The sequence below is a fragment of the Xenopus tropicalis genome, chromosome 2 (genome assembly GCF_000004195.4).
Source record: "Xenopus tropicalis strain Nigerian chromosome 2, UCB_Xtro_10.0, whole genome shotgun sequence".
NCBI classification, from domain to species: domain Eukaryota; kingdom Metazoa; phylum Chordata; class Amphibia; order Anura; family Pipidae; genus Xenopus; species Xenopus tropicalis.
This window is the reverse complement of record NC_030678.2, coordinates 82,197,669-82,210,167: the sequence shown is the minus strand read 5'-3', so window position 1 is coordinate 82,210,167 and position 12,499 is coordinate 82,197,669. Positions and strand designations below refer to the sequence as shown.

The window sequence follows — 12,499 nt, the reverse complement described above, 5'->3', positions numbered from 1 at the left end:
GAGCAAGACAGCACAGCGGATTATACACCCTGACCTATCTGGAAAAAAACAATGGGGGGCACATAGATTTAACTGTTCAAATTTGACACTTGTATAGTAGGCATGACGTTTGCTCCTAACTGCTGCTGCCCACTAATACTGGTGTGCCCAACAGCAACCAGATTCAGAAATGTTAACCTGCTTATTTATTCTTGACATGGGAAGATCCACATTATCTGCTTTCTATTATTAGTATTATTATTAGGACATATTCATGAATTCTACAGTTAACCTTCCTTTTTGTCTTAAAAAAGAAAAATAATTGTAGCAGGTTGGCAGGAACAATATAATGTACAAAGTTTCCAAAGAGGGAAGGCGATGTTACATTTAGGTGCAGATTTATCAAAATGTGATCTTACAGCTGAATACATGAAAACTCACCTACGTGAAAGTTAGAGTTCACCTATTGATAAATATACTTAAAAAAATCCCATAAGAATGAATAGAACATGGGAATGTTTTTATGTATTAAGCTCTAAACTGACATTTTGTTAAATCTGCCCCTTAAACACTAATGCTAATCCAACATTTTTTGTATTTTAGGGCTACAGAACCTGGATTAGATGAAGATGTTTCAGTGGCTTTGATGTCCACCTTTAGGGCACATACTTCTTTATATGCCCATACTGAATGAAAATGCTATGGAATGTTAAGAAGTATGTAACCTAAGGGGTTGCCTTTTCATCTGCGCCACAGTTTGGTTCTGCGCACCCTGGGACAGAGGAAGATATTGTCAAGAAACAATTTTGAGTTCTGCTTGATTGATATGAATTTACTCCTAAACATAAGTGTAAGAACCTTGAAATTATCCTATTGGTGTTATAATGATTCTACCATTAGTGCAAAGGTTTAGTTCGATGCTCTAAAGATCTTATATTTAGCTCAGAGGCTGATGTGCTGGTCTAGATTCCTGGTTTGTATTTGTTACTGTGTTTATATAGTGGCTGTCAAGCATATAATATTTGTAGCATACACAACTTTGTATATTTAGAGAACTATGACTGGGCCAAAAAAAGGATAGGCTGTCTGGTTGCGGCTGGTGAAAAGGAACCACATCAACCCAGAAAAAGGATTTGGTCCCCTTCAACCAGCCGCAACTGGTCAGGATTGCAATAGGTCACTGGCACTATCAACTCCAGTTTATGATTAAGAGCTTAAAGCTCAGTTTTCTTATGGTCTGCAGGTCCTGAAATTGGGCCCCTGAAGCTTTTAATAAAGACATATGCTATGGCCTTTTGTTATAACAGCACAGAGGTGTCCAGCAAAGCTTGCTTCTATATTGTAGGAGTCTTATTTACCTGAATAACATCCATATCTCTCTCTCTGCAACTGCTGCATCTCAGAGCAGGGATTGTGGTACAGCAACACCAAAGGATAAGGCTAATGCCACACAGGGCTGATTTTTGGCCTGTGGAGAAACAGCCCCTGAGCTGGAATCAGCCTCCTTCTTTGCCTGTAACCAGAACCATTGTGAGAATTAGCCTCATGGTGCATCAGCCTATAAGTCACCTGTCCTACAGCAGCCTAATCAGCTGTAGCACACCAAGATAATATAGTGGAAATGCATATATATTTTTTTTGTTTGTTTTTATGTTTGGCCTGCAATGACAGCTACAAACTGCAAAAAAACTGACCAACTTCAAAGAAAACAAACGCTATATAGTGGACTGACAAAATATATATGTATATATAGTGGTTCAAAGGAGCCGAACTCACAGGTCTTATGCAAACAAAGGATGTTTATTCAAATGAGAGACAGTCTCACGTTTGAATAAACATCCTTTGCTTGCATAAGACCTGAGTGCAGCTCCTTTGAAGGTGTGTGCGTATTTTTTTTTTTTTTTTTATGGTAGAGTGACCCAAGAAAAAGGCCAAAAAATGAGCTTTCCCTTTAAGTTCTCCATAGTGGGAGATGTTACTAAACAAAGAATGCTTCAATCTGTTTAAAGAGTTTTGCTGGTCCAGTGAGCTATAGTGTTCTGGAAGGAACAGGCAGACCAGGTGATCCATTCTAGTGGTGCAGCTCACATATTGGCGCTCACTTTCCACAGGAAGCTTGTCCTGTGTAAAGGTATTTAATTAAAGTGAGAATGCTAAGAAAGGTCTCTAAGCGCAGGGCACAGAGCAGGAACCTGTCTGTGTTTGGAAGACCCAGAGGGCCTGTCACTGCAAGTAGCAGAGGGAGTCCTTGACAAAGCGACTGAGGAACTGAGAGAAAAGCCAGGAGGCTAAGAAATTCCACCAAATAAGTGTTTTCTTACTGGTAGTCCACCAGCACAGATTTCAGGGCATCTCCACTCCTTTATCAAGCCAGGGATAAAGTCCCTGGCCTGATAAAGGAGTGGAGATACTCTCAAACGTTGCAGATGGGGTAATGTACCTGATTATATATCTGATATAATACAAGCATTACTGCATATGAGGATTGAGTGCTGTGTCCTTTTTGAACACACATTATATATACACACACACAAAATTGTGATGCACAGGAGCTACTAGTAGCACCTACTAAAATACACAATGCTGATCATTTACTGATAACCGTATTGCCTATGGCAAGATATTTTTTGGCGTTTAGTAGCTGTGAAAAAGTAGCTGCTACTCTGTGTGTCTTTGCCCTAAGTATCCACTTGTATACGACAGGGTCACATCATTACATATTTCCCATTTCACACATGCGCATAAAGTGGCAAAGAATCTCTCCTATTGTACGGAGGCTATACTGAGGACTGGCTTTTTTTTATTCTTGTTCCTGCCATTGATAACTTGTACTATAATTATGTTATTTTCTGGATAGTAATGATGGCTGAATTACAGTCCCCTTCTACTCCATTTTCATGTACCCCCCCCAAAAAAAATGACTGCTGCCTTTTTTTAACTGTGCACACTGAGTGGGTGATTGTAAATGACCCTTATAACACATGGCAGTTGACACAAAGATCAAGTAAAAACTACACAAATTTTGCATATAATAGACTCATCAACATGACCCCCCCCCCCCTCCACAGTACTTGCAAATAAAAAAAAGCTACTAGCTTGACATGGAGGCGCTCCTCAGGAGAAGGAAAGGCTAATAAAGAGTTAATCTCAAGCTGCAGGCATACCTTCAGTTCTCTCAATAGTGCGCTTAAGTGTCCCCATATTTCTCCCGTTCAGATGATCAGAAGCCAAACAAGAAGAAAAAACGCTGAGCTCTGTAAAGAAAGTTCCCATAATGCCTCACTCCTGCACTGAGACCAAGTGTACATGCTCAGTTAGTTAGACTATGAGTCAGCTTCCTGCTGATTGGCTCAGATCCACATTCCTAAGGGGGGGGTGAGTTCTTAGCATTCTTGAGGGAGGGGGGAGCAGGAGAGAGGAGAGAGCTGCGTGTCTGTGGCAGAGGAAAACAGACAACAAATCTTTTGACAGGGAACTCAGTGCAGTGTTTCTGTGAGTGCTTATGGCTGTATTTACACAGAACTTTCTGATAAAGCTTACTTAGCTTTTACCTTTCTTTCTCCTTTAAAAGAGTCAGAACACTCTCCCTTCTCAAATTCTAAATATTTAGTGCAGACTCTCAGGAGGAAGTATCCTCATAACACAAATCAGTAGTGCAGTTGAAGAGTGAGCAACATATACAGAATCACAAGTTTGCATAATCTTGTTTCACCCAAGATACAAATTAATTAACTGTAGGAAAATTAGTAATTAAAAACTTCTATCCACCGGTGGTGCACAGCTTCTCCAAATGATCAGGAGTGAGCACAGCAACACAAGTTTACTTTAGCCATCAGCTGTTTTGGCTTCTTTTTAGTCTCCTTAGATTTTTCCTAAGGTTTGTGGTTGTCTGAGGCAGGATTATACATCAAACAACATAAGAACAGTAGATTCTGTTTGCAGATAAAATATTGCGGGCTTTTCCATTGAGGAGGGGGCATGACTTGTGAAACTACTCTGAGCTGGGCTGCAGCACCTGTAAGCAGAATGGAATCCTCTGTAAAACAGGATGTAGCCCAGAAGTCCTTCCAGGTCATGCTAAGCAACATGCGCTTAAGGATGTCATCAAACTGCATCAATACAGACATGCACACATCTGCTATCCCAAGCAAGCAGGATGCCAACAACTGCAGTCAATAAAACAAGGCAACATCAGGAGAACTGCAGCAGCCTAGGTGTAGGGCCTAACCCACATAGTATAGCATCTTGTGAGGGACACCATCCTGGATGCAATCCCCCACAATTCAACTGTGGCAAAAATGTTAATTATGACCTTCCCAAGCCAGCCCATCTTACATGTAACTCCTGCAGCCAACTTGCACCATTGCTAGGAATATAAACTTGATAACCACTGCATGATGTAGGAAAACACTATAGGCTAATTGAGGAGGAATCCTTTATAGGGAGGGACATTTGTGGGGGTTATAAGACTTTGCTGTGGATAAAAACTGAAAAAATAAAAAGGTTTAAAAGTTTTATATGCACTATAGAAAGGGTAGAAGTTTAGAACATAAATGTAACTGCACATGACAACACAAAATACATTTCAAATTAAGCTTTTATTACAGAAAGTTTTTTTTTGGCAGTTACACAAAATACCTCTTTATTTATAACTGCATCTGAAAGACATATTAAAACCTCTGAAGGGAAGGACTGAGAAGTCAGCCCCTTCCTTAGGGTAAGAGCATGAAACAGACTGCTGAGTGAAATGTTCCTTAGCACAAGTTAAAAAGATTGATTATCTAAATAATATTGTATCATAGAGAATTGTTTAGGTAAAGAAAACAGGTAAATGCCAAAGATGACCTGTTGTACCTAAACTTCACTGACCCTTTCATTCCTGAAACTCTTGCAATATGTGTATGTAATTAACAGAGTTATGCCACCGGAGACACCAAAAGCACATTTGGCACATTTCCTTTTCCTTCCAGGTAGCCACTTGTTCCAGTGGACATTTTGAGTACTGCTGCTTTAGTGGTACAATCCTAGTTAAAACAGTTTCTGCAAAAGCATGATAAGGGCATTATGAACCACAAAGTTCCAAGAGTCATACAAATATAGTAGCATAATTTTTCTCCACTCAATCCATAGGGTTGAACAGCACAGCAATAAATGAATTAGAACTAGGAAGAAAATAAAATGAACAAGGTTTGGTCTTACAGATTGTAAGGGCATTAAATGGAATGGAACATTAAAATAGTCGCTTTTATGGGTGGGGTGCAATTGTAACTCAAAACCAATATGGCCCATGTGCACTGGAAAGGTAACCTTTCATTTTTCCATGTAAGAATGGCATATACTAGCAATGCTTGCCATTTTGGCTATAATTCAATACTGCACTGTACACACAGTCATATAATTGGGCCTCCTTATAAATAAGATTGTAATGTCCCTACTGAGGGGTTCCATGTTTGTCTGGGAGGTGTTGGCAGGTGAAGAGCAAAGTAACATGCGATGGAAAGACTTGGCAGCTTGTTAACTAAGACAGTGGTCGGCACTTTGAAATCCCTACTTTCCGAGATAAAGATGCAGCCACAGAATGGGAAAGTTCAATAGAGAGGGAAAAAACATGGGTTTATAGAGCTATGCACTGGATTTGCCTTTCTTTTAAGATGTCTTTCCAGTAGTTGTTGCTGTAACCCCAGAATAGCTGCTTAACAAAAGATTCAGATAACAGCTCCAATTTTACCTTAGCAAAAGCACCACAGTTTATTAATAAACTTATCAGACTGTTAAAAAATAGTTGCTGTATTTGCCCCAACCTCTGCAGCTCATCCTATAGTAAACCCTGTGCACAAAATATAGTGTAAAGGGGGGAAAACACTTAAGATTATAAAATACTACACATTAGTAGTTGTGAAAACAAAGTCCAGAAATTCTCACATCACTAGTTCCATTAGGACAGGAAAGGTGAGAAGGTAATAGGGCAGCCAAAAATGGGAGTCACTCTCAAAGATTCCAAACCCAATTTATTCAGTGCATTCATCAGCGAAGACACATCTAGAAGACAAAAGTGGGGAAAAAGTTATCCTATTACACAACAGTTTCTAGTGAATATATATACGGTTTTCATTGTTTCAATGTGCTCTGCAGTTATTTGTTTTGCAACCTGATCACTACAATTATTTCAAATCAGAGCTCCAAATCTGGAAGTAATGGAAACAGTGGGTTTCAGAAGGGAACTTGGACTACAGTGGTTGGTCTGAATGCTGCGTTGTAGAGATAGGAACGCTGTTCGCCACATGGCCATGGGAACTAAGGCTCAGAACCTCTAAAGACTAATAACACCCATGACTCATTAGAGAACCTGTTTTTATAAGGTAGGTTCTGCATAAAACCGTCACCACCCCACACTATATAGAAATAAACAGTTAATGGAAAATTATGTTACTATTAAAAATGATTGTATGTATTAACCCATTATAAAACAACACGTGAGTGTATGCTATAAAGTGACAGTTAAAATTGCCCAGGGTGCACTCCTGAATCCTTTCGCAATTTATACTTAGTTTTCATGATATTAGCAGTTTTATATTGTTAATGTCATGAATTTGCAACAGGGAAACCCCACACTACCCTGCCCTTCAAACTGGACAGAGATCAGTAACTAAACCTTTAAAATGAATATGGCTAGACATGCCATATTTTATATAATGAACTTATAAAACACACCTAAATGTTAATCATCTCTATAGTAGTAATAATCCAGTCCTTTAAAGTTGTCGCAGGGGGTGACCATACTGGACACTTCTGTTAGACGTGTCTGTGACACTCATGCTCAGTGGGCTCTGAGCAGTTGTTGAGAAGTTAAGCTTAGGGGTCGTCGGAAATTATCAAGCAAAGAAAATGATGTTTGTTTGTCATATAAGCTGATCCTAATGGGCTGATGATTAAAGTCTGATGATGACTGCACTGGTTTCAGAGCTGCCATGCAGTAATCATCTGTGTTAATTACTTTTCAGCCATATTTTGTGACATTTATATCTTATAGTAAATTAGAGTGGGTCCCTAAACTCAGTAACTGACAGCAGCTCAGAGAATGTGCAAAAGCATTTGATACCGTTCCCCACAAACGACTGCTTTCTAAACTAAGGTCTATTGGTCTTAGTGAAGTCGTTTGCACATGGATAGAAAACTGGCTACAGGATCGGGTACAGAGGGTGGTTGTTAATGGCACATTCTCTACTTGGAATAAGGTTCTCAGTGGGGTCCCTCAGGGTTCTGTACTGGGTCCACTTTTGTTTAATTTGTTCATAAATGACTTGGGGGAGGGTATTATGAGTAATGTATCAGTGTTTGCAGATGACACAAAACTCTGCAGGCCAGTCAATTCTATCCAGGATGTGACATCCCTGCAGCAGGATCTTGACCAACTGGCAATCTGGGCAGCTAAGTGGCAGATGAGATTTAATGTGGATAAATGTAAGGTCATGCACCTGGGATGTAAAAATATGCAAGCCCCGTATACCCTTAATGGGACTGCACTAGGCAAATCCCTAATGGAGAAGGACCTTGGAGTCCTTGTAGATAATAAACTTGGCTGTAGCAAGCAATGCCAGGCAGCAGCTGCAAGGGCAAACAGGGTTTTGAGCTGTATTAAAAGGGGTATAGATTCACGGGAGGAGGGGGTTATTCTTCCCCTTTACAGAGCGCTGGTAAGGCCCCATCTAGAATATGCTGTTCAGTTTTGGTCTCCAGTGCTCAAACGGGACATTATTGAGTTAGAGAGGGTCCAGAGAAGGGCAACGAAGCTGGTAAAGGGTATGGAAAGTCTCAGTTATGAAGAAAGACTGGCCAAGTTGGGTCTGTTTACACTGGAGAAGAGGCGCTTAAGAGGTGACATGATAACTATGTATAAATATATAAGGGGATCATATAATAACCTTTCTAATGTTTTATTTACCAGTAGGTCCTTCCAACGGACACGAGGGCACCCACTCCGTTTAGAAGAAGGGAGGTTCCATTTAAATATTCGGAAAGGATTTTTTACAGTGAGAGCTGTGAAGTTGTGGAATTCCCTCCCCGAATCAGTTGTACTGGCTGATACATTATATAACTTTAAGAAGGGACTGGATGGATTCTTAGCAAGTGAGGGAATACAGGGTTATGGGAGATAGCTCTTAGTACAAGTTGATCCAGGGACTGGTCCGATTGCCATCTTGGAGTCAGGAAGGAATTTTTTCCCCTCTGCGGCAAATTAGAGAGGCTTCAGATGGGGTTTTTTGCCTTCCTCTGGATCAACTTGTAGTTAGGCAGGTTATATATAGGCATTATGGTTGAACGTGATGGACGTATGTCTTTATTCAACCCAACTTACTATGTTACTATGAAGCAGCAGAAAAGAAGATGGGGAGCTACTGGGGGCACAGACCTTCATTGCTAAAGTGCTGTGGTTGCCTTGGGCTAGTACAGAAGCACAAAACATAATTTACAACATTTCTACCCTAAGTCTTTAGTTAGGCTTTAGTTCTCCTTTAAGCTTCTGTTGTTCCACCTGGCACTGGACACATTCAAGTTGGAAACTTATGACAGCAACAATGTAAAACTGCTAATATCATGAAAACTAAAAGAAAACCCTAGTAAATTGGAAAAGGGCTAAGTGAGCTATTTGAGTAGGTATAATTCCCCTCTCAAAAGACCTGTAAAAAAGCATACAACGCATTGTGGGAATTTAAATCTTGGTAGGAGTAGAACTTGCCTCTGCTACATTGTTCAAATGTGAAAAAACACTGCAAAATCCTTTACAATTACCGTTATAAAAGCTGTATATTGAAAAGTCACTTAGAATTATGTTATTTTATTAGGCAACCATGAAAACAAAACAAAAAAATTAATTGCATGAAAATAAACATTCTTAATACAATGGATGAAAAAAATCAGTAGGTTTCTGACATAGGTAAGATCAACTTAATTATCTCCTAACCTATATCCTGTCTTTGTGTAATCTATTTTCTATTAGAGACAGTTAGCTCTGATATATCACTGGTATGGGCTCCCTTTGCCCAAAGAGCATATTAGAGCTAACTATCTCAGCATGCAGCTTTGTGTCACTCTGTTATTTTAAAACATTTGTGAGCGAGGGACAGCGAAGGGTCATTTGATAATTTTAAAAACAGCAAACTGTATTTGGAAACATTTATCTTTTTCACATTTCCCTTTTAACCTTATCCTTTTAGATGGTAGGTACTACCTGACTATTTTGGATCTACAATACTATTTAATTAACTGATAAATGCCATATACTATGAATGCCTTTGCATTAGACTTACCTCAAGATTCTGTTATGCCTGCACATCTGCTAGCTCAGGGGGCATTGGCGACTTTGGATGCTTACTTTCAAAGTGCTGCTTGAATGTTTTAGGATCTGGCATCTGTGTCTATAATATAATGGAAGCAATACAAGGTTCAGAACATGAATAATGTATTAAACATCATTCTGCTGTATTTTGAGCTTTAAATCAACATTCCCTATAATTACTGTTTGGTTGTGTGCAAAATGCACACAAAACAAGGCAAGTGAGTCTATGTAACCTACAGCAACAAACATTAATGTTTTGATGCAACATTACTTTCAATGTTGGATCACAGGATGCCAAATTTCCAGGAAGTCTGTTCTGCACTGTTATAGCTGCCATTGGTAAGTAAAGAGACAGGGAAGTAGTAGCAACATCTAGAAGCAAGAACTGTTCACTCACAAGAAGTGTTAGGTCACACAAGCTCACAAAAGAGACCACCAAATGCTGAAGTATGTAGAGCGTAGCAAACTCAGAAGTTATGAATCATGCTTCACTTGCTGGCAGACCAGACTGGATTTAGTGAATGTCAGAACACTACATACCTGAACATGTAATGGCAACTATTAAGTTTGGCTAAAAAGCATGTTGCTCACCAACCCCTTGGATGTTGCTCCCATTGGCCTAAATGCAGGTACTTATTTTTGAATTCCTGGACTGGAGGCAAGCATTGGTTGCATAAAAACCAGGTATACTGCCAAGCAGAGCCTTATTTAGGCTGCTAGTCCACATAGGAGCTACCAAATAGCCAATCACAATCACCCTTTTTTGGCACCCTCATAAACATTTTTCATACTTGTGTTGTTTCCCCAACTCAAGTGTGGCTCAGATGTGAAAAAGGTGATCCCTGCTCTAGTGGCTGACTGTAACAATTCCAGAAACAATGTTCTAAAATGTTGGGGAAAGCCTTCCATAAGGAGTAGAGACTATTATATAGCACCAACGGAAGGCCAAACATCATATTTGATAACCCAGTCAAACACAGATGCTCCCCACACACTAATAAAAACAAAAAAAACAAAGGCTTGGTCTTTGAAAACTCAAAATGAATCCTTGGTAAGACACAATATATTAAAACAATTAAAAATGACACTATTGGTTAATAGAAGGCCTCATTGTACACAGATAAAAATTCTAATGAGCATTAAAACGCATTCGATTGAATAAGGGGTTCTTACCCTACACACAGGGCAGGTAAATACCAGTGCAGCCTTAGCTGCGGCCTTCTGATCATTGCCATGTTTCTTCTTTTCTGCTTGTTTCTTGGCATTCTTCTGCTGAGCTTGGATCTTTTGCTGTCCACGGGCCATGTTGCCAGACTGTAAAAAGAAATGGAATACTTTTATATACAGACACTACACAAATATACTGTACCACACTAGTTATATGCTCAGGAATTACTTAAAAGGTATATTTTACAGATTGTTACATTTTGTTTCTTTTAAAAAGTGGGCTGTCTATAACCTAATGGGGGACACACTACACAATGAAAACAAGACAAAACGTAAAAAAAAAACCTCACAAAGGCTGAACCCACGTTCTGCCGCCTGCTACATGTTCCTTATCTACAAAACCCGATAGAGAGAAAAAAAGCTGTTGTGCAACAGGTGGAAAGCGTCAAATTAGACATTCCCGCTGTACAAGTCAACACACCCCACGTTTCTTCGAACTCCTACGATCCTATGCATACAGCCTGCCAACATGGAATCTGCTATCCGTGGCATTATCTAACGGCCCATGCCCAGAACTCGTTTACCTCCTGCCGCTTCCCTCAGAAACCCTCTTTACCCACAAAAAAAAGGCACTTACATTGCTCTTTAGGTCACCACTACCTCCTCCGCCACCAAACACTGCGTGTCGCGATTTCTTCCTCCTTCTCTCAGTCGCGACAGAGCAGGCTGCACATAAATCCGGGTTGTTCCGGTTACTGCCAGTTGTACCGCACGCCACTTCCGGTGGAGAGCAGAACAAAAGCGTTGCCTGGTAACGTAGGAACCACAGAGGTGTTTGGAGGACTAAAGCTAGCCAGCCTAAAGAGAACGATAGAAAGGCTTGAGAGCTGGGAAGTCCGGAATAGTTTAGCTTAGGTTCAAGGGTTTCTGTATAATAAGTGATGTAATAGACTGTAGGCTCTCAAGGGCTCAACTGCGTGGTTTGTGCAGTGAAACTCGTAGCACCGTTTCTAATCTATATATGCTGTAGTTACACGAGTCCAGCGCTGGACTGGGAGTCTGTTTATTAAGGCAAATGCTAGAGGGAAATCATGAAGTCGCTCTATTTTTATTTCAAGCCAGTGGAGTTTATCTCGTTGTGATGATTTGATTTATGTTACAAAAATAAAAATGCAACTAAAATTTGCTTTAGCAGCCTAGTGATGTGTACAACACGGCTTGTGCTGGGCTGAACCCATGACATGAGTACTGCCCAGTTCCTCTGGTTTGGAGAGGGCAGACTGAAACATGTTCTCTTGCAGCACTTTCTGCATTTTGCACAACCAATTCTTTTATTTCACTTTTTTAATAGTATGCCCAGTTATGGTGATTTAAAAGTAATTCTCAATGCTTTGGGGCAAAGAATGGAATTACTGTTTGTGCACAAATGCTTGTATTATTTTCCCCTTAGGTCTCAATATATAAATACATTGTAGCATATTATTTAAATCACCAAATCTTACAGAACAGCACTGATTTGCAGTGCAGAACAAACACCTCATCAAGAATACGAAAATGCACAATAAATAAGTCTACATTTTTTGTTACTTACCATATATGGCATATGACAGCCTGTACAGGTGTTTCTCTGTATTTCTCCCTAGTTAATTAGGATACTTTGCTTTATAGAGATAATGACTTCCATTTAAATGACCCCATCCCTTATTTAAAGGAACAGTAACACTAAAAAATGAAAGAGCTTTAAAGTAATAAAAATATAATGCACTGTTGCCCTGCACTGGTAAAACTGGTGTGTTTGCTACAGTAACACTACTATAATTTATATAATAAGCTGCTGTGTAGCCCCAGGGGCAGCCATTCAAGCTGGAAAAAAGGAGAAAAGGCACAGGTTACATAGCAGATAACAGATAAGTTCTGTAGAATACAATAGTGTTTTATCTGTTATCTGCTATGTGCCTGTGCCTTTTCTCCTTTGAATGGCTGCCTCCTTGGCTACATAGCAGCTTATTTATATAA

The 12,499-nt window shown here is 39.7% G+C and overlaps 1 protein-coding gene and 2 non-coding genes across 6 annotated transcripts; 2 read left to right on the top strand and 1 right to left on the bottom strand.

Moving 5' to 3' along the window:
- Positions 1-640: 640 nt before the first annotated feature.
- mir1b (microRNA mir-1b) lies at positions 641-702 on the top strand. The gene has a single exon (NR_049634.1). It is a non-coding gene; the product is annotated as a microRNA mir-1b (primary transcript).
- Positions 703-1,065: 363 nt separating this feature from the next.
- On the top strand, positions 1,066-1,141 carry mir133d (microRNA mir-133d). The gene has a single exon (NR_049580.1). It is a non-coding gene; the product is annotated as a microRNA mir-133d (primary transcript).
- A 3,417-nt stretch (positions 1,142-4,558) lies between these two features.
- znf706l (zinc finger protein 706 like) lies at positions 4,559-12,100 on the bottom strand. 4 transcript variants are annotated; one of them, XM_012956994.2, is made up of 5 exons: positions 12,075-12,100; positions 11,121-11,341; positions 10,490-10,630; positions 9,288-9,395; positions 4,559-6,018 (listed from the first exon to the last, which is right to left on the bottom strand). In XM_012956994.2, the coding sequence occupies exons 3-4, from the start codon at positions 10,619-10,621 to the stop codon at positions 9,300-9,302; spliced, it is 228 nt and encodes a 75-aa protein (XP_012812448.1). In that variant the 5' UTR covers positions 10,622-10,630; positions 11,121-11,341; positions 12,075-12,100; the 3' UTR covers positions 4,559-6,018; positions 9,288-9,299.
- Between the last annotated feature and the right edge of the window lie 399 nt (positions 12,101-12,499).

Coding starts and splice junctions, on each gene's coding strand:
- znf706l (XM_012956994.2), bottom strand. CDS start 10,621: ATGGCCCGTGGACAGCAAAAGATCCAAGCTCAGCAGAAGAATGCCAAG. Junction 9,396..10,489: donor TTACCTGCCCTGTGTGTAGG/GTAAGAACCCCT, acceptor ATTATATTATAG/ACACAGATGCCAGATCCTAA.